General features: G+C 44.2%; 2 protein-coding genes and 1 pseudogene across 2 annotated transcripts in view; all 3 read left to right on the top strand.

Moving 5' to 3' along the window:
- Positions 1-3609: 3609 nt before the first annotated feature.
- LOC137313869 (probable G-protein coupled receptor 139) lies at positions 3610-16418 on the top strand (annotated as a pseudogene).
- Positions 16419-16668: 250 nt separating this feature from the next.
- Positions 16669-17526, top strand: LOC137313870 (probable G-protein coupled receptor 139). Its single transcript, XM_067979607.1, has one exon. The coding sequence runs from the start codon at positions 16669-16671 to the stop codon at positions 17524-17526; it is 858 nt and encodes a 285-aa protein (XP_067835708.1).
- A 598-nt stretch (positions 17527-18124) lies between these two features.
- The window catches only part of LOC137313871 (probable G-protein coupled receptor 139), a 28271-nt gene continuing 25652 nt past the window's right edge, over positions 18125-20743 (top strand). The window contains exon 1 of the mRNA XM_067979609.1: positions 18125-18173. Coding sequence (XP_067835710.1) covers positions 18125-18173 — 49 coding nt within the window. The remainder of the gene's footprint in view (positions 18174-20743) is intronic.

Raw genomic sequence — 20743 nt, forward strand, 5'->3', positions numbered from 1 at the left:
TCAAACTTGGATATACAACTCTCTATTGCTCCATCCGAGTCAGCAATTGATTTGATAGAAAAGTGGAGACTCCAGTACAAATCCCTGGGGAACATCACTTGTCGCGTTTGACGCCACTGTTAACGAGCGTGTAGCTGGTGGGAGGGTGAGTATTTTTGAAGTGAAGCCTGTGGGAGGCAGTCAGCCTGAGTATGCGAGAGAAATGCGCTTTAGTGGCGGGATTACTGCAGATGGAAATGCAAAATATATCGAGGAGTGTTGGGTGATAATGTTTCATTTCAGCCAGTGAAGGTCACTGTGTGATTCACTATTGTTAGAAGCCGGATAGGTCAATAGATAGAGCGTCAGACTTTTAATCTGAGAGTCCAGGGATCAAGTTCATTCTGGGGCGATATTTTAAAATCAAGATTCTACATTCCCACTCTCCGTTCGGCATCATAAGATCGAAACATTTCTCAATAATCTTTCCTTCTGCCTCAAAAAATCAGGATCAATACATTTGGAAACAGTTCTTCTTAATTACTCTGTCAAAAAACGCATGGTGAAATCTAATGTAATTGTAAGGGTATCACTAGTACAAAAGGAGCACAGAAAATGTTTCGCACACGTGGAGGGTACCACTAGTACAGGAGGTGCACGGTCACCTCTACTGTAAGAGCAGTGTACCACCCGTTCCAGAGGAGCACACTCACATCTAGAGGAAGTGCAGTGGCATCCAGTGCCAATGTAGCATGGTTACCTCCAATGTAAGTGTAGGACCCACTACTACTGGAGGGTCACGGTCCACTCTAGTGCAAGTGTAGGGCTCCACTAGTACTGGAGGTGCACAGTCAACTGTCGAGTAAGTGTAGAGTTCCACTAGAACTGGAGGATCATGGTCACACTTAGTGTAAGTGTAGGGCCTCACGAGAAGCCCAGGATCATGGTCACATCTAGTGTAAGTGCAGGGAGCCACTGGAACCGCAGAATCATGGTCACATCTAGTACCAGTGTAGGCACCACTAGAACCGCAGGATCATGGTCACATCTAGTGTCAGTGTAGGGACCACTAGAACCACAGGATCATGGTCACATCTAGTGCCAGTGTAGGGACCATTAGAACCGCAGGATTATGGTCACATCCAGTGTAAGTGTAGGGACCACTAGTACCGAAAGATCATGCGTCACATCTAGTGTAAGTGTAGGGACCACTAGCACAGTTATCGCTAGTCTAAGTATAGGGTACGACAAGTACCGAAAGAACACGGTTATACCAGGTCTAAGTGTCGTGTACCAATAGTACACAAGGAACACGGTTAACTCTCGTCTAAATATAAGCTGCCATTAGTACCGGAGGAGTATGGTCACATCCAACGGTGAAAGACTGAGACAGTCACCAATACTGAAGGATTACGTTCAGCGCCTGTACTGGAAGAGTTGGAAGAGTTGGAGCACTCGGAGTGAGTCAAAGGCCGGGTCTGGGCAATTGCATCAAATGTAGCTGTCTCCACACATCGTATAGGAATAGTAAAGTATTCGACAGACATTTAAATAACAAAGGAAAATCAGAGTAGGGAAAGGGCCACCATTGGATCAACACGATAAACTCACAGGTAATTACAGCGAAATGGCAGAAGTAATAAATAATTGCTTTGCCTCAGTATTTATCAGGGATACTAACATGGTGGGCATGACATTAGTAGAAATGATCAAAAAAGGTATAAAGCTATTATGATAGAAAGAGGGGCGATAATTGGTAACCTAACCAAACTTAGACAGGATTAAACCTCTGATCCAGATCGATTGCCTCCGTGCGTTTCAAAAGAAGTTAGGGAAGAGATATGAAAGGCTCCATTACATCTATATCTAAATTAATTAGTAAAGGGAATAGTGCCAGAGGACTGGGGAGCAGCTAATGTGATTCCTATATTTAAAAGGGGAGATAGGATAAGTGCAGGGAACTGTGGAGCAATTCGCTGATTGTCGGTAGTAGGAACGATAATGGAATCCTTCCTTGGAGATGTAATGGAAAAATATCTCGCAACCGAAAATATCATAAAGGATAGTCAGCACGGATTCCGAAAGTGAAGGTCTTGATTGACCAACCGTATTGAGTTCTTTGAAGAACTAACATAACGGGTAAACAATTTTAATATAGTAGATGTAATGTATTTGCATTTTCAAAAGGCCTTCGATATGGTACTGAATAGTAGACTCGTTACTAAGGTCGGTGCGTGCAGAATTCGGGGACAAGTAGCAGAATGGATAGCAAGCTGTGTGCACAACAGAACAAAAGAGAGTCCTGGTTAAAGGTGGTTACTCAGACTGTCAAAAGGTGTGAAGTAGTATTCCACAAGGATCGGTGCTGGGTCCACTGTTGTTCACCGTTTACATAAACGATTGGGACTCGGGAATCGCATGTAGAATTTCAAAATTTGCGGTAGTCACCAAATTGGGGTATCGTTAATATCGAAAAGGACAGCGGCAAGATATAGGGAGACATTAATAAACTTGTAGAATGGGCGTGCAATTGGCAAATCAATATCAAAATAGATAAGTGTGATGAATTGCATTTTGGCAGGAAGAACGATGGGGTACACACTGCTTGGATAATAAGAGTCGAAAAGCGGTCGAGGAGCAGAATGATCTGGGGGTACAGATGCACAAATCACTAAAAGTTGCAATGCAGCTTAATGCATTAACAATCGCAAACCAAGCACTGAGGTTCATTTCTAGGGGGATAGAATTGAAAAATAGAGAAGTCATTGTAAATTTGTAGTGAACCTTGGTTGGAGCAAACTTGGAGAATTGTGACCGGTTCGGATCTCCATATTCTAGAAGTTATATATAGGCACAGGAGAGGGTGCAAAAAATATTTACTGGGATGATAACAGAAATGAGAGTTTATACCGAGCAGGAAAGATGGAGCATGCTGGAGATTTTTCTCTCGAAAAGAGAAGTCTCATGGGTGAATTGATAGAGGTCTTTAAGATTATGAAAGGATTTGATAGGTTAGATGTGGAGAAGATGTTTCCACTTGCGGGGGAGAGGAGAGCTCGGGGTCATAAATATGAGATAGTCACTAATAAATCCAAGAGAGTATTCACGAGAAACGTCTTTACTCAGAGAATAGTGAGAATGTGCAATTCATTCACAATGAGTAGTTGAAGTGACTAACACTAAGCTGGATAAAGACCTGGGGGCGGGAAGGAATAGAAGGATATTCTGATAGTGTGATATGAAGGATGGAGGGTGGACGCTCGTGTAATGCATAATCATGGACCTATTGGACCGAATGGCCTGTTTCTTTACTGAACATTTTAGGTAAGGAGTAGCATCAGTACTGGGAGATTCCACTTTCCATTTGTAAAGATTTTTAAAATTGTGTATTCTTTTAAACTGTCCAATAACCATTTCAACTCTTTCTCCGAATGAGATGTATCAGAAAAAAAAAACAGCTTACCTGAGTCTATTTGTTAAGTGACTGTAACTAATGTTAATTATGATGTAACCTGATTGACTCCCTGGAGGATTGATGCGTGTATAAATATAGGGATCCCTTCTTCCGCCTCAGCCGTGCGGTAGTCAGTGTCTTTCATCTCAGGCAGAATTCAACCATTCTCACAGAAAATGGGGCAAGTAACTATTCTGATGATAAAAGAGATTTACTACCCGATTCTCGCAGCCGTCGGTGTCCCAAGTGAGCCATTTTAAACTGATTGTTGTTAATCGCTGTTAACTGTCTCACTATTCTTACCGCATGTTGGACAAGGTAACTTTTTTCCCGAATGTCAGCATCACACTGTCGGCATTTACTGAAACCAACTGGTGAACAGCAGGTCCGCGTTCCCCTTAATCCGATAATTTTACTGATGTGACAGTGATATTTCAAGTTCCAACAAAGTATTTCAGTCGTTTTCCGGACCACTTGTCACTTTGCGCATAGTGAGCGCTGCAGCAGCTCATTACACTGTGTGGGTAGGTTTCCCAGGTAGTGACTCAAATATTAATCCTGCTCTCACATTACTCCGTCTTGATAATCACTCTGAATGTTAAAATGCTTTAAAAATATATCTGCATGGTTAATTCAATCAAACACTGGAGAATTATTTATCTTCTCTTTCTTTCTTACAGCCAACTTGGTGACAATTGTGATTCTCTTCCGAGGAAATTGCGGACTTTCCAAGTGTATCTCTGGCTACATGGTGGCCATGGCAACAGCGGATCTACTGGTCATGATCATCAATATAATCGTGTATTATATTTTAAGTTACCACTTCCCACTTACATTCCTCTCCCACACTCCCGTGTGCAAGTTCATTCTATACATGACTGTTGTCACCCTCGATTTGTCTGTTTGGTTCACCGTCTCCTTCATATTTGACCGTTTTGTATCTCTCTGCTGCCAGAAGTTTAAAACACGTTATTGCACGGAGAGAACTGCGGCCGCGGTTAGAACAACGGTCTCTGTTCTGGTGTTGTTAGAGGGGATCCCCTTTTTGTTTGCATATGAACCTCAGCAAATAATTAACAAAGTGCAGTGGGGCTGCCAGTCAAGTGTGACTTTTGTTCCTCCCCTCCAGGTGCAGCGTACGTCTGGTTTCACAGCGCATGGGTCGTTTGGCTTCCTTTTACTTTCATTGCCTTTTTCAATTATTTAACCGTCCGACGGATTTTAGTGGCCAATAAAGCCCGCAGGGGACTCCGGAGTCACAGCAGTGAGAATCAGAGTGATCCAGAGATGGAGAAGTGAAGACAATCCATCATTTTACTCTTCAGTATATCGGGAACTTTTGTACTGTTGTGGCTGACAGCTGCCGTGAATTTTGTGACGACCAGATTGACAAACACCGCTTATTACCGAGGCGACCGCACAGACCCGAGATATATCGCTACAGAAACTGGAGCAGTTCTGAAGCTTTTGAGCTCCTGTCAAAACACGTGTATTTATGCAGCGACCCAAAGGAAATTCAGAGAAGAGCTGATGAATGTGTTGCAATCTCCCTGGACACGAATTCAGAGATTGGTTGGAAAATGGGAATAAAAAGAATGAAGCCAAACGAGAGCTTCCTCTTGTAACTAAAGTTCCATTTCAACTCATTTTTCGGTGGAGAACAAGCGGCTTTCTGGTCATGGGAAAATGATAGATTTCTTTTGTAAACACTTCACAGTATTATATTATCATAGTAGGTACAACGCAGGTGGAGGCTATTCGGCCCACCGTGACTGATGAGGCTCTTTGAAAGTGCTATCCAATTCATCCCATTTCCCTGCTCTTTCCCAATAACCCTGTATTTTCCTCCTTTAAATATTAATCCGATTCCCTTTTGGATGTTACTATTTCTTCCACTTTGTAGCAAAGATTTGATGTCTGCTTTGCTTTCGTTTTTAATGCTTGTTTTTCTGAGAAACTTAAAAAATTCCTGGAAATTTAGCACATTTCAAGTTCAGGGATCAAATATAACAACGATGAGATTCAGCAGTGGAGCGGGACATATGAGCAACAGAGGTAAACCACCTTACACTGCAGGGATTGGGACAAATGGGCAACATAGGTAAACCGCCTTACACTGCAGGGACTGGGACATATGGGCAACCGATCGTAAACCGCCTTACCCTGGAGGGACTGGGACATATGGGCATCAGAGGTAAACCGCCTTACACTGGAGGGACTGGGACATATGAGCAACAGAGGTAAACCGCCTTACACTGCAGGGACTGGGACATACGGGCATCAGAGTTAAACCGCCTTACACTGCAGGGACTGGGACATATGGGCATCAGAGGTAAACCGCCTTACACTGCAGGGACTGGGACATATGGGCATCAGAGGTAAACCGCCTTACACTGCAGGGACTGGGACATATGGGCATCAGAGGTAAACCGCCTCACACTGCAGGGACTGGGATCAGACGCACCAGTTAAATGTTTCAGTAAAGTTTCATTTGGTGCTGAAACAACCTTGCGATCGCTGATGTTGCTAACTTTCCTGGAAGTTTGGTGTGAATATTGCAGGCGTGGGTCTCACTGTCGGACACCATTCCTCATTGACAAATTCGTGTGGGACTCTTGTCACGTGGTAAGTGTTCGAATGGAGGAAACATTCGGTATTTGGCTCATCGATGTGACGTTTCACCTCTTTTGTCCCAGATGCTTACTTAAAATCTCGATTGTACGCTGACTCGTGTCCCCAACTCACCAAAAAGTTGAAGTCTTCGCTTATTGTGTGCTATCGATAAAAGTATGATCAGTAATATCATTGATATTCTGTCTCATTCAGTCTCTCAAAAAAATGGTAAAGGAATGCAAAAATGAATTATTTTTCATAAAGTTATTAACTGTTACATTTGATGCAAGTAAGTTGCAAAAAAAACACAGCTGGAAATTCAGGTAAAATCAAACTGATCGTTAATTATTCTGTCTTTGGCTAAACATTTGCAGATGGTCAGAAACATTTTTTGATAATTATCGACTTATTATGTGATCACATATTGATCACATTGTTCATCGGTAATCTCGCCTCATTCTGCGAGGAACGACAAGGAATGGGAACAGACTCTCAATGGAAAGAAGATGTAGAGTGTAGATGAACAGTGAGCCCAAGGAATTCAAATACTTAATTCCGAAAAAGTGTGTTTGCAGGTGAATGGTTCCATGATAAAATCAACATAATTTTTGTTTTTCACTTACATGGGCATAGGTCTCAAGAATAAACAAGTGAGGATAAATCTTTAGAAAACGCTGGGAAGGCCAGCGATAGAAAACCAGGTGCAGCTTCGGTCACCTCATTTTGGAATAGACATTGAATCCAAAGAGAGCGGACAGCGTTGATATACCTGGCTGGTGCCATTGATCAGAACTATAGTTATGTTGAGGGATAAGATACTGGGACTATTTGCATTGGAGCAGTGAAAGCTAACAGGATATTAAATAAAGGTTCTTAAAAATATGAACACTTTTGGCAGACTGAAAGAGGAGAGATTATTCCATCTAGTTGGGAAGCCTGCGGCAATCATAGAATCATGGAATGGTTACAACAGAGAAGGAGGCCATTCTATCCGTCGAGTTCGTGCCAGCTCTCTGAAAGAGCAATCCAGCTAGTCCCACTCCCCCACCCTAACCTCGTAACCCTGCATTTTTTCCCTTTAAGGCCTTATCCAGTTCCCTTTTGAAAGCCACGATTGAATCAGCCTCCACCACCCCCTCAGGCAGCGCATTCTAGATAATAACCAATAAAGGGTGATCTACCTAAATTGGTCACAAGGGAATGAGCAGAGCGGTTAGCAGAAAGTTCTTTATGCAAAGAGTTGCTGGAGAATGGAATGTTTTGCCTCAGGGAATAGTTAAGGGAAAATTCGATGAATATTTGAAGCAGAATAAAATAAATATCTGTGCACAGAGATGAGGACAGTGCGAATAGCTGGTGTTTTGTGTTTCAAAGTACCCAGTACAGATTGGATGGATGAGTCACAAGATCTACGCCCGTCCAGTGAACTTCTATGGTTCTATAGTGTTACCTATGTTCGTATAATCTTTTCGCTTTTTTCTAAGATACCATCATCCCCGTTCTGATTCAATAAAACAAAACATCAACAATAAACTGGTACCAAGGATGTCGCCGGAGGTCCAATAGTCACCCGTCCCTTGCAGTCGGAGAAGTTCCCGTTTATCCATAATCCACTTTCATTATTCAATTATCTGTCTGTGCAGTGCCAGATTTCCGATCCCATCCCATCATTCCTCAGCGTTTGGATATTTGGGACCATGTCCGCTGTTTGGTGAAAATCCTACTGGATCATTCCAACTGTATTCCCTCCAACCTACAGGCCAGCGATGTATTTCAGAAACTCCAGCAGGTTAGTTGAAGATGACAAACCGTCCCTCAAACCAAGATAATTCCCATTTACATTGCTTCTTTCCCAGGTGCTCACCCATTAGATCTCTCGTGACCTTATATTAAACACTGGGATTATTTCAGCCACTGTCTGATCCTCAGGAATTTTCTCAAATTGAGGAAATTTACAGCAGTGTCCGGAAACCGCCACTCATTTCATTCCCCATTCCTTTATCTCGCGATGTCTGTGTCCCTGGATTTTATATTCCCATTTTATGTGGGTGAAAACTGTAACTACATTCAAAAAAATCCCTTTATCGCTGCCGCTCCTACAAGCACTACTTCAACACTCCACTTTTGATCGACTCCGAATATTTATTGAACGGCCTTTGTTAGTCTTTATAATCTACCTCTTAGATTTCTTGGATACTTAAAAAGTGTTTTCTCAATCCCTAATATAGCTTCCTACATAATTATATTGACCTACGGTGCCTTTCATTGTCTTTTAAATAAATAAATACATTTTAATTCCGCACTCAGTAACACTTTCAAAACGACTTCCTGCTTTTCTATTCCAGCGGTGGGATCTCCCAGACCTGCATTACTGGCGGACTCTCACACACACAGCGGGCGGATTATCGGGAAATTGCGGATGTGCTTCCTGAGCTTTCACTTCATTGACATTAACCTCCGGAATATCGCGGGCAAAGCAACCGACATAGAATCATAGAATCAGACAGTACGGACAGAGACCATTCGGCCCATCGTTCATCCGGCGGCTCTTTGAAAGGGATATACTATTAGTCAAATCCCTTGCACTTTCCCCACAGCCCAGCAAACATATTGTTTTCAAGTATACATCCAATTCCGCTTTCAAATGTACAATTTGCATCGAAGTCTCAGCGGTAGCTCGGTGAAAGCACTCGCGGCTCTCAGTCAGAAGGTTTGGGTTAAAATCCAGCCCTAGAGGCTTGGACACAAAATGGGCAGTGACAGCGTGGATACGGAATTGGTTGAGGGCGAGAAAGCAGCGAGTATTGGTGAACGGTTGGTTCTCAGACTGGATGGAAATATAGAATGATGTGCCCCACTGGTCAGTATCAGGACCACTGCTATTTATCGTATTATTAATTTCAAAGTTTCCATATGACACAAAACTCTGAAATCTAGTAATAGTGAGGAGAATAGTAGCAGAGTTCAGGAGGACATAGTCAGACTGGTGAAATGGACAGACACATGGCAGATGTAATTTAACGTAGACAAGTGTGAAATGATAAATATTGGAAGGAAGAATGAGGAGAGGCAATATACGAATACGAACATACGAATTAAGAGCAGGAGTAGGCCATTCGGCCCATCGAGCCGGCTCTGCCATTTGATAAGATCATGGCTGAACTGATTGTGACCTCAACCTACTTTCCCGCCTACCTACTATAACATTTGACTCCCTTGTTGATCGGGAATCTATCTCACTCAGCCATAAAATATTCAATGAGCCTGCCTCCACCGCTCTCTGGGGAAGGGAGTTCCACAGACTCACGACAATCTGAGAGAAAAAAAAAATCTCCTCATCTCCGTCTTAAATGGGAGACCCCTTATTTTTAATCTGTGTCCCTTTCTGGAATCTCCCACAAGGTGAAACATCCACTCAGCATCTACCCCTTCTAGTCTCCTCAGGGTCTTACATGTTCCAATAAAGATCACCCCTCATTCATCTAAACTCCAGTGTAAATAGGCCCAACTTGTCCAACCTTTCATAATATGATAACCCCCTCATCCCAGGAATCAGTCGAGTGAACCTTCTCTGAAACTACTCTGAAGCAATTATGTCCTTTCTTAAATAAGGAGGCCAAAACTGCACACAGTATTCCAGATGTGGTCTCACCAATGTCCTGTACAACTATAGCAAAACATCTCTACTTTTATATTCCATTCCCCAAGCAATAAATGACAACATTGCATCGCCTTCCTAATCACTTTCGGTACCTGCATACTAACTTTTTGTGATTCATTGACGAGGACACCCAGATCCATCTGTACCTCAGAGTTCTGCAATTTCTCTCCTTTTAAACAATATACTGATTTTCTATTCCTCCTGCCAAAGTGGGCAAGTACACATTTTCCCACATTAAATTCCATCTGCCGATTTTTGCCCACTCACTCAACTTATCTATGTCCCATGGTAGAATTCTTATGTCCTCTTCACATCTTTCATTCCTACCTACCATTGGTATCATCAAATTTAGCAACCATGCATTCGGTCCCTTCATCCAAGCCATTGACAGAAATTGTAAATAGTTGAGGCCCCAGCACTGATCCCGGTGGCACTCCATTCGTTACATCTTGCCAACCTGAAATTGACCCATTTATGCCTACTCTCTGTTGTCCTGTTAGTTAATCAATCCTTTATCGATATGTTACCGCTACACCATGAGGTCTTATTTTGCGCAGTAGCCTATGAAATGGCACCTTGTGAAAAGCCTTCTGGAAATCCAAGTACACTTTATCCACGTTGCATGTTACTTCCTCAAGGAACTCGAATAAATTGGTCAAACACTATTTCCCTTTCAATATATAATATGAACTAAAAGGTACAATTTAAATGGTGGCCATGATGTGGAGATGCCGGTGATGGACTGGGGTGGACAAATGTAAGGAGACGCACAACACCCGGTTATAATCCAACAGCTTTATTTGAAATCAAAGGCTTTCGGAGCTTTGTTCCTTCGTCAGCAAAGCTCCGAAAGCTTGTGATTTCAAATAAGCTGTTGGTCTATTACCGGGTGTTGTGCGTCTCCGTACATTTGCAATTTTAAAGGAGGTGCTGGAACAGAGAGTCCTGGGGTTTTATGTACACAAATCTTTGAAGATGGTAGAACAAGTTTATCAGGCTGTTAAAAAAAGCATACAGGATCGCTGGCTTTATAAATAGAGACATAGAGTGCAAAACCAAGGAAGTTATGCTAAAGCTTCATAAATCATATGTTAGGCCTCAGCTGGACTATTGTATCCAGTTCGGGGCACTACACTTTAGGAAGTTTGTCAAAGCCCTGGAGAGGGTCCAGGGGGGATTTCATTGAGTGGTATGAGGGATTATGGACTTCGATTCAGTAGAGAGACTAGAGAAGCTGAGATTATTCACCATCAAACAGAGAAGGCTAAGGGAAGATTAAATAGATGCGTTCAAGATGATGAATGTTTTTTTTGTGGAATAAATAAGGAGAAATGTTTCCACTGGCAGAAGGGTCGGTAATTAGATGACACAGATTTTAAGGTCATTGGCAAAAGAGCCAGAGGATACGTGAGGGCAAATTTTATTATGAAGCGATTTGTTAAGATCTGGAATGCGCTGCCTGACTGCGTAGTGGAAGCGGATTCAATACTAAGCTTCAAAAGACATTTGGAAGGGCGAATATTGCAGGGCTATGTGGAAGAACATGTTTTTTTTAAATTTATTTATTCGTTCATGGGATGTGGGCAGCGCTGGAAAGGCCGGGATTTAATGCCCATTCCTAATTGCCCTTGAGGAGGTGGTGTTGAGCCGCCTTCTTGAACCGCTGCAGTCCGTGTGGTGAAGGTTCTCCCACAGTACTGTTAGGAAGGGAGTTCCAGGATTTTGACCCAGCGACGATGAAGGAACGGCGATATATTTCCAAGTCGAGATGGTGTGTGACTTGGAGGGGAACGTGCAGGTGGTGTTGTTCCCATGTGCCTGCTGCCTTGTCCCTCTAAGTGGTAGAGGTCGCGGGTTTGGGAGATGCTGTCGAAGAAGCCTTGGCGAGTTGTTGCAGTGCATCCTGTGCATGGTACACACTGCAGCCACAGTGCGCCGATGGTAAAGCGAGTGAATGTTTAGGGTTGTGGATGGGGTGCCAATCAAGCGGGCTGCTTTGTCCTGGATGGTGTCGAGCTTCATGACAGTTGTTGGAGCTGCATTCATCCAAGCAAGTGGACAGTATTCCATCACACTCCTGACTTGTGCCTTGTAGATGGTAGAAAGGCTTTGGGGAGTCAGGAGGTGAGTCACCCGTCGCAGAATACCCAGCTCCTGACCTGCTCTTGCAGCCATAGTATTTATGTGGCTGGTCCAGTTACGTTTCTGGTCAATGACGACCCCCAGGATGTTGATGGTAGGGGTTTCGGCGATGGTAATGTCATTGAACACCATGGGGAGGTGGTTAGACTCTATCTTGTTAGAGGTGTTCATTGCCTGCCAATTGTCTGGCGCGAATTTTACTTGCCACATATCAACCCAAGCCTGGATGTCCAGGTCTTGCTCTATGCGGGCACAGACTGCTTCATTATCTGAGGGGTTGCGAATGGAACTGAACACTGTGCAATTATCAGCAAACATCCCTACTTCTGACCTTATGATGGAGGTCTGGTCATTGATGAAGCAGCTGAAGATAGTTGAGCCTCCGACACTGCCCTGAGGAATTCTTGCAGCGATGTGCTGGGACTGAGATGATTGGCCTCCAACAACTGCTATCTGCCTTTATAATATGTATGACTCCAGGCACTGGAAACTTTTCCTCCTGATTCCCATTGACTTCAATTTTACTCGGGCTCCTTGATGCCTCACTCGGTCAAATGCTGCCTTGATGTTAAGGGCAGTCACTCTCACCTCACGTCTAGAACTTAGCTCGTTTGTCCACGTTTGGACCAAGGTTGTAATGAGGTCTGGAGCCCAGTGTTCCTGGGGGAACACAAACTGAGCATCGGTGAGCAGGTTATTCGTGAGTAAGTGTCCGCTTGATTGTATTGTCGACGACACCTTCCATCGCTTTGAGAGGAGACGGATGGGCTGGTAGTTGGCCGTTTGGATTTGTCCTGCTTTTTGTGGACCGGACATACCTGGCCAATTTTCCACTTTGTCGGGTAGATGCCAGTGTTGTAACTGCACTGGATCAGCTTGGCGAGAGGCGTGGCTAGTTCTGTGATGGTTGGAATCTCGAGAGGAGGCCGAGATGGATCATCCACTCGGTACTTCTGTCTGAAGATGGTTGCAAACGCTTCAGTCTTGACTTTTGCACTCACTTGCTGGGCTCTGCCATCATTGAGGATGGGGATGTTCACGGAGTCTCCTCCTCCCATTAGTTCTTCAATTGTCCTCCACCAGTCACGACTGGATGTGGCAGGACTGCAGAGCTTTGATCTGATCCGTTGGTTGTGGAAACTCTTAGCTGTCCAAAGCATGTTGCTTCTGCTCTTTAGGATGCATGTAGTCCTATGTTTTAGCTTTACCAAATTGGCACCTCATTTTTAGGTATCCCTGGTGCTGCGCCTAGCATGCTCTTCTGCCACGGTTGATCCACTGGCTTGATGGTACTGGTGGAATGAGGTATATGCTGGGCCATGAGGTTACAGATTGTGCAGGAATACAATTCTGGTGCTGCTGATGGCCCACAGCGTCTGATGGATGCCCAGTTTTGAGCTGGAAGATCTGTTCTGAATCTAACCCATTCATCACGGAGGTAGTGCCACATATCACGATGGACGGTGTCCTCAGTGTGAAGCCGAGGCTTCATCTCCACAAGGGACTGTGCGCTGGTCATTCCTACCAATAATCTCATGGGCAGATGCATCTGCGACAGTTCAAGACTGAGATGAGGAGGAATTTCTTCACGGAGAGTGTTGTGAATTATTGAATTATGTACCCCAGAGGGCTGAGGATGTTGAATCATTGAATATGATCAAGGCTGAGATGGATAGATTTTTGGAATGTCGGGGAATCAAGGGGTATGGGGAGCGGGCAGGAAAGTGGAGTTGAGATCGAAGATCAGGCACGATCTGATTGAATGGCAGAGTAGGCTCGAGAGTCTGTATGGCCTACTCCTGCTCCTATTTCTTATGGATGCTTTTACCTCCCGCAGGCCAAGACTGGCAGCTATGTCCTTGAGGACTCGGCCAGCTCGGTCAGCAGTGCTGCAACTAAGCACCGAACACGGCAAAGGCAAATCAAGCCCAGAGGATCCTGCAAAATTCCTCCTCACTAACATCTGGGGACTTTGCCAAAATTGGGAGAGCTGTAAGTGTAGGGGTACCACTTGTACCAGAGCAGAACGGTCACCTCTCGTGTAATGTGCAGGGACACTAGTACCGGAGGAGAACTGTTACCTCGAGTGTAAGTGTAGGTGTACCACAAGTACCGGAGGAGGGCAGGCACCTCTAGTTGAAGTGTATGTGTAAGGGTTCTACACGTACAGAAGGAGCACGGTCAACTCCAATATAACTGTAGGGTACCAGTTGTACCGGAAGAGGACAATAACCTATTTTCTTCGTGCCGGGCTAACACTAGTAACGGAGGAACAAGATCACCATTTGTGCAAGTGTAGGTGTACCAGCAGTGCCGGAGGAGAACGGTCACGACTCGTGTAAGTGTACGGTAGCACGAATACTGGAGGAGAATGGTCATCCCTTGTGTAAATGTAGGGCATCACTATTACTGGAGGAGAATGGTCACCTCTAGTATAAGTGTACGGATACCGGTAGTACCGGAGCAGCACTGATACCCCTAGTGCAAGTGTAGGGCACCATTGTTACAGGAGGAGCAGGGTAACCTCTAATGTAAGTGTGGGGTATCACTAATACTGTCGGAACACGGTTACATCTAGTCTAGGTGCAGATGTACCACTCGTACTGGAAGGGCAGGAGCATCCTTCGTGTAAGTGCACGGGTACCACAAGTACCAGAGGACCAGGGTCAACCCTGGTGTAAGTGCAATTGTACCACTAATACCGGTCATCTCTAGTGTAAATGGAGGGTTACCACGAGTAGAGAAGGAGCAAGGTGACCCACGTGTAAGTGTAATGGTACCACCGGTACCAAAAGTGCACGGTCACATCTAATATGATCGTAGGGATACCACCATTATCAAAGAAGCGTGGTCACCATTAATGTAAATGGAGGGTCACCCCGAGCAGAGAAGGAAAACAGTGACCCCTAGTGTAAATGTAGGGTTACGACACGTACCAGAGCAGCACGGTCAACTCCAGTGCATGTGTAGCACATCACCAGTTCCGAAGGAACAAGGTCAGCTCCAGTGTACATTTAGGGTACCACGAGTAGCGGAGGAGCACAGTCACCCCCAGTGTAATTGTGTGATAGCACGAGTACCAGCGGAGCAAATCACCTCTCGTGTAAGTGTGGCGATACCACGAGTACCGGAGGATAACGGTCAGATATGGTGCAATGTACAGGGACCAGTAGTACCGGAGGAGAAGTTTCACCTCCAGTGTAAGTTTAGGGTTGCTCTGCTGCCGGAGGAACACAGTCAGCTCGAGTGTAAGTGTAGAGGGACCACTCGTACCAGAGGAGGAGCACGCTCACCTCTAGTGCAAGTTTAGGGTTTAAACGTGTACCAGAAGAGCACGGTCAGCGCTCGCGGAAGTGTATGAAAGCACTGGTCCTATAGCAGCAACTTACATCAAGTGTAAGAGCACGGTATCACTAGCACCGTGGTAGCATGGTCACCTCCAGTGTAAGTATTGGGTGCTACTAGAATCGAAGAAGCACAGTCACCTGTATTTTCAGTGTAGGGATAAAACCAGTATCAGAGGATCAAGGTTACATCTAGTGTAAGTGTACTGTTCCAATAGTAATAGGAGAGCAAAGTCACCTCTCGTTTAAGTGTAGTGTACCACGAGTAGTGAAGGAGCACGTTCACATCTAGTTTCAGTGTTGGGGTAGACTAGTACAGGGGGAGCACGGTCACATCTGGTGTAAATGTAGCTACGGCTAGGATCGGAAGAGTACTGTCTCCTTTATTGCAAGTGTAGGATGCCAGGAGTGCCGGAGGAGCACGTTTACTTCTAATGCTGCAAGAGTGGGGTCATCACCAATGCGGCATGATCAAGTTCAGCGCTTCTACTGGATGAGTTGGGGCACTGAGAGTGAATCAGGAGCAGTGTAAGGGCGATTATTTCAAAGGTAGCTGCCTCCACCAGTCCTGTGGCAATAGGATCATGAGCAGGACTGGGATATTCGACTTTCCATTTGTGAAGAATGTTTTATTTGTTTGTGTTTTTTTGAAACTGTCCAATACAATTTTAACTTTGTTTTTTAATCTGATGTATCATACAAGAAAACAACTTACCTGAGTCTATTTGTTCAATGACTGTAACTAATGTTCATAATGATATAACCTGATTGACTCTCTGGAGGATTGAAGTGTGTATAAATATAGGGATCCCTTCTCCCGCCTCAGCCGTGAGCAAGTCAGAGTCGTTCAGATCCGACAGAATTCATCCTTTCTCAAAGAAAATGGGGCAACTAACTATTCTACAGATAAAAGAGATTTACTACCCGATTCTCGCAGCCGTCAGTATTCCCGGTGAGCCATTGTAACCTGTTAATCCATGATAACTGCTTCACTCTTCCTTTCTCATTTTGGAGAAGGTAACCTGTTTCCCGCATGTCAACATTACACAGTCGGCATTGACCGGGACCAATTTGTGAACGGTTGGACCGCCCTTTCTACGTTCCACTTAATCTGATAATTTTACTGATATTTCAATGTTCTTTGCAGCTCGAACACATGGATTTTAGTGGATTTCCGGACCGTCTTTTCACCCCGTGCAGAGTGAGCGCTGCAACAGTTCATTAACATGTGTGGGTAGCTTGCCCTGGTAATGGCTCCAATATTAATCCTTTCGTCACACTGCTCCGTGTTAATAATCACACCGATTGGAATAAAATGCTTTTAACGGGTATTTCCATATACTGCATGCAGTTTTTCAATCAGACACTGGAATATTATGTCTCTCATCTTTCTTACAGCGAACTTGATGACAATTGTGATTCTCTCACGAAGAAACTGCGGCCTTTCCAAATGTATCTCTCTCTACATGGTGGCGATGGCAACAGCCGATCTACTGGTCATGATCATCAATATAATGGTGTATCATATTTTCAGTTATCGCTTCCCACTTTCATTCCTCTCCCACACTCCCGTGTGTATGTTCATTCTATACATGACAGCTGTCACCCTCGATTTGTCTGTATGGTTCACCGTCGCGTTCACATTTGACCGTTTTGTCGCTCTCTGCTGCCAGAAGTTCAAAACCAATTATTGCACCGAGAGAACTGCTGCCACCGTTACAACAACGGTCTCTGTACTTATCTTTTTAAAGGACATCCCCGTTTTGTTTGTATTTGCACCTGAACGAATAATTAACAAAGTGCAATGGGGCTGCCGGTCAACTGAAGCTATTCTCTCCTCTCCTCTCGTTATAGCGTACGGCTGGTTTCACGGCATCTGTCGCGTTTGGCTTCCTTTCACTTTAATTGCCTTGTTTAATTCTTTGACCATCAGACGGATTTTAGAGGCCAGTAGTGCCCGCAGGGGACTCCGGGGTCACAGCAGTGAGAATCAGTGTGATCCAGAGATGGAGAAACGAAGGAAATCCATCATTTTACTCTTCACTATATCGAGCACTTTTATACTTTTGTGGCTGACAGATGGTGTGATTTTTCTAACTAACAGACTGACAAACATCAATCAATACCGAGGCGACCGTGCTAACCCAGCATTTATCGCCACCGAAACCGGAGCTATGCTGAAGTTATTGAGTTCCTGCCCAAACACGTCTATTTATGCAGCGACACAAAGGAAATTCAGAGAAGAGCAGAAGAAGCTGCTGAAATCTCCCTGGACACTGATTTTAAGATTGGTTAAAAATGAAAGAAATGCGAGCAATAGAATTCAGTTTTAGCACCAATTCTATCTTAGACTGGGGATCTCTCCCCTAACAGCTACATAAAGGTGGTTCTTGTGAAAACTCACAGGTAGGCGAATGTATTTGTTCCTCTTTGTAGCATTTAACGCATCATTGACCGGGGGTTACCACAGTTCGTTGGCTGAGTGACGTCTGCCAAATAACAACATTCCCTTTAACTATGAAAAGGGATGAAGTGAACTTTAATATTGGAATAGAATATTTAATCAACTAGTTCAATATCACTGTGTGAGGACGGTAATTCAATTTTACCGTGTAATTGACAGGAAGGCACCAGCAGTTGGTAAAGAGTCGATCGTTTAGAACTCCTGGTGAATTTCCTTTTTCTCGGAGGTTTGATGAACACGATGCTTGGACTGACGTCAGCTGCACCGGCCGCTTCATCCCTTCTCCAGGGAATAAGGAGCGGAGCCGCTGTCTCATTCCAGTCTTGCGCGGTTTCACCATTTTTGAATATTAATTGTTGTTCCGTCGTGTTACCTGCTTTTTCTTACATACCGAATAATGAGAAATAGCTGCAGGCTGCCCAGCAACGTGAAAATAATGTTGTTATTTGTTGTTGCTAAATGTGAACATGGGGAATCTGACTGCAAATAACTTGAATCAGCAACCGGGTAAAACTGGTAAAATAGTTTAAGAATTAACAATTCACAATAACCTTAATAATCGGGACATTCCAGGCCAGGACCTGCAATCAATACTCTCTGATATTGAGATGGAATAATCCGCTCTGTGTGATGGTGCACAGACAGTAACATGTGATACCCCCTGCCCTTTTTATTAACTGGTGTTGTATGGGCATCCCCAGTGCAAGGCTGTGTATCGGAGTTCCGTCCGGTAGCACTTCAGACCTGGGTTTGAGAGCGTTTGCTCGATATAAAGGCATCAGATGACGATTTGAGGCAATTAACCAACATTTTGTCCACTCGCCAGTTTCTGTGTCTCGGAGGAAACTATTTCCCAATTGATCCTGCAGTATATTGGTTGCAGATTGTAAGATGTCGAGGAGAGGCTGCTCCTGGGACTGCTTAAATCCACCGTTCACGCTGCAGGATTTGTAAGATCATCAGAGGAGATGTGTTTGACTGCTTCTACTGTTCTATTCAGTATACCGGTTACACATGGAATACAGACAGCACTGTGTCCGCTCGACCTTTACACACTCTGTGATTGATGGGCACCACAGATATTGATTGCTGTGTTGGTTTAAATTTATTTTACATTTATTATCTTCCATGTGTTTTATTTCGGATAGCCAGTTTCGATTGTATCACGGTGCCTTCCATCTGCTGGACGTTAGTAGTTCTCCTGATGACGTTGTTTTCCGCCCAGTGCTGGAATTTCCCGACCAGAACACAAGGGGAGAAGGGGCGATGGTAGTTCATGTTACAGCTCTTACATTGCCTGTCTATAATGGGTCAGGGTCAATGAGAAGAACAATAATCGAGCTCGGAGTTTGATAAGGAGTTCCCAACAGTTACACGATTCGCCCTTGAATGGAATCTCTAACCTTCCGGTGTCCTCGGCAGGATTTATCCCTCAACAAACAGAATTAGAACAGATTGTTGGGGGCGAAATTGGACACGGGCGTTGTCGCAAAACAGGTGGAATTTCATTTTCTGACGGTTTTTGGACACGCACGATATTCTGCTCTTTTGAATTCAATGGACTGAATATCAGACCGAGCATGTAACAGGCGACAGATGGAATCCCGCCCGTTTGATGTCACCGGCAATGACCAATTTCAACCTATGTGGTCTTTTATCACATTTCTGTTTTTAGGTCCTTGCTGGGCGAAGATGGACTTCCACATTTCCTGACATTACAACAGTGACACCACTTCAAAAGTCTTTCCTTATCTGTGAGGCGCTTTCGGGCGGCCTGAGGCGATGAAAATCGTTTTATCATTTGAGGTAGTAGAAATTTATCTCGGGCAGTATTCAGTTCCATCGCCACCTGTTATAGCCATGGCCCAATATTCAGGCCCATCACCACATTTTACAGAGACGGCCCCAAATTTTAGTTCCATTACGACCTGTTATAGACCCAGTCCAATATTCGGTTACATCGCCGCCTGTTATGGGCCAGCCCCCTCTTCAGTTCCATCGCCATCTGTTTTAGGCCTGGCCAATATTTGGTTCCACCACCGCCTATTATGGACACGGTCCAATATTTGTTCCTATTGAAATAACATTGGGATAGAGGTGAAACATTCCCAGAAAAACAGCAATTTTCTGTGAGAAATGACTCCAGTAAATTTAACGCTCGCCTTGTTTCTCTATCTGGAGCCTGGACTTATATTCTGCAACAATTTTATAATCAAAGTGCTCAGTCAAGACGCAGCAGTGAAGAAATCTCGGTGAGAAACTTGGCGTGGTAATTGGGCGGGCGGTAGTGAAGGAGAATTGTAAAGGAGGGTTGGGAGGGGTGAAACCAGGTGAGATGCTAAAAGGAAGAGAAGTTGCCGAGGAGTAGAGGGACAGACCAAGGTGTGATTGGTGATAAGGGCCGCACCGCCATCATGGCGGGCCGGCCGGGGCAAGTGGGAGAAGTTAAAGCCAGGCGGGGATGCTGCATTAAGGAAGAAGGTATCATCATCTGCCATCTAGGTTTCTGTCAAGGCCATGATGTCAATACAATCATCCACACTAAGCTCCTGGATGGCAATGGAATCTGGATAGGCACTCGAGGGAGAAATGAATAGAAGGGTATGCTGATACAGTTCGATGAATTAGGGAGGGAGGAGGCTCACATGCAGACTAAACGCTGGCATAGTCCTGTTGGGTAGAATGATCTGTTTCTGTGCTTTAGTTTTATGTAACTCGATACAAATCGATGCTCCATAGAGAAACAGACTAATTAAAAAGAAGGACATTAAATTTGGATTTCTGTAATTCAGGATTGGTTTCCTTTAAGTTAACAATGAAATTGGGACAACTGAGGGCAAGAGACAAATTATATTTAACAAGAATTATGCACAGGGTTGCTGACGGTAAAAGGAGAGCTGGAGATTCATTTAAAACCACGATAAAATGGAATTCTCTAACGTTCTGTGTAATGTATTACGATTTTCTTTGTCTGTATCATGATATTTAATATTGACCAAATGAAAAATAGACAAAAAGAGCAAATCGCTCGAGAAAGGTTTGTAATGCTCGAAAGATGAGGATCTTAGATAAGGGCATGCGGAGTA

The sequence above is a fragment of the Heptranchias perlo genome, unplaced genomic scaffold (genome assembly GCF_035084215.1).
Source record: "Heptranchias perlo isolate sHepPer1 unplaced genomic scaffold, sHepPer1.hap1 HAP1_SCAFFOLD_49, whole genome shotgun sequence".
Lineage (NCBI taxonomy): Eukaryota > Metazoa > Chordata > Chondrichthyes > Hexanchiformes > Hexanchidae > Heptranchias > Heptranchias perlo.

What these genes read in the sequence shown, in the direction of transcription:
- LOC137313870 (XM_067979607.1), top strand. Translation starts at nt 16,669, where the DNA reads ATGGCAACAGCCGATCTACTGGTCATGATCATCAATATAATGGTGTAT.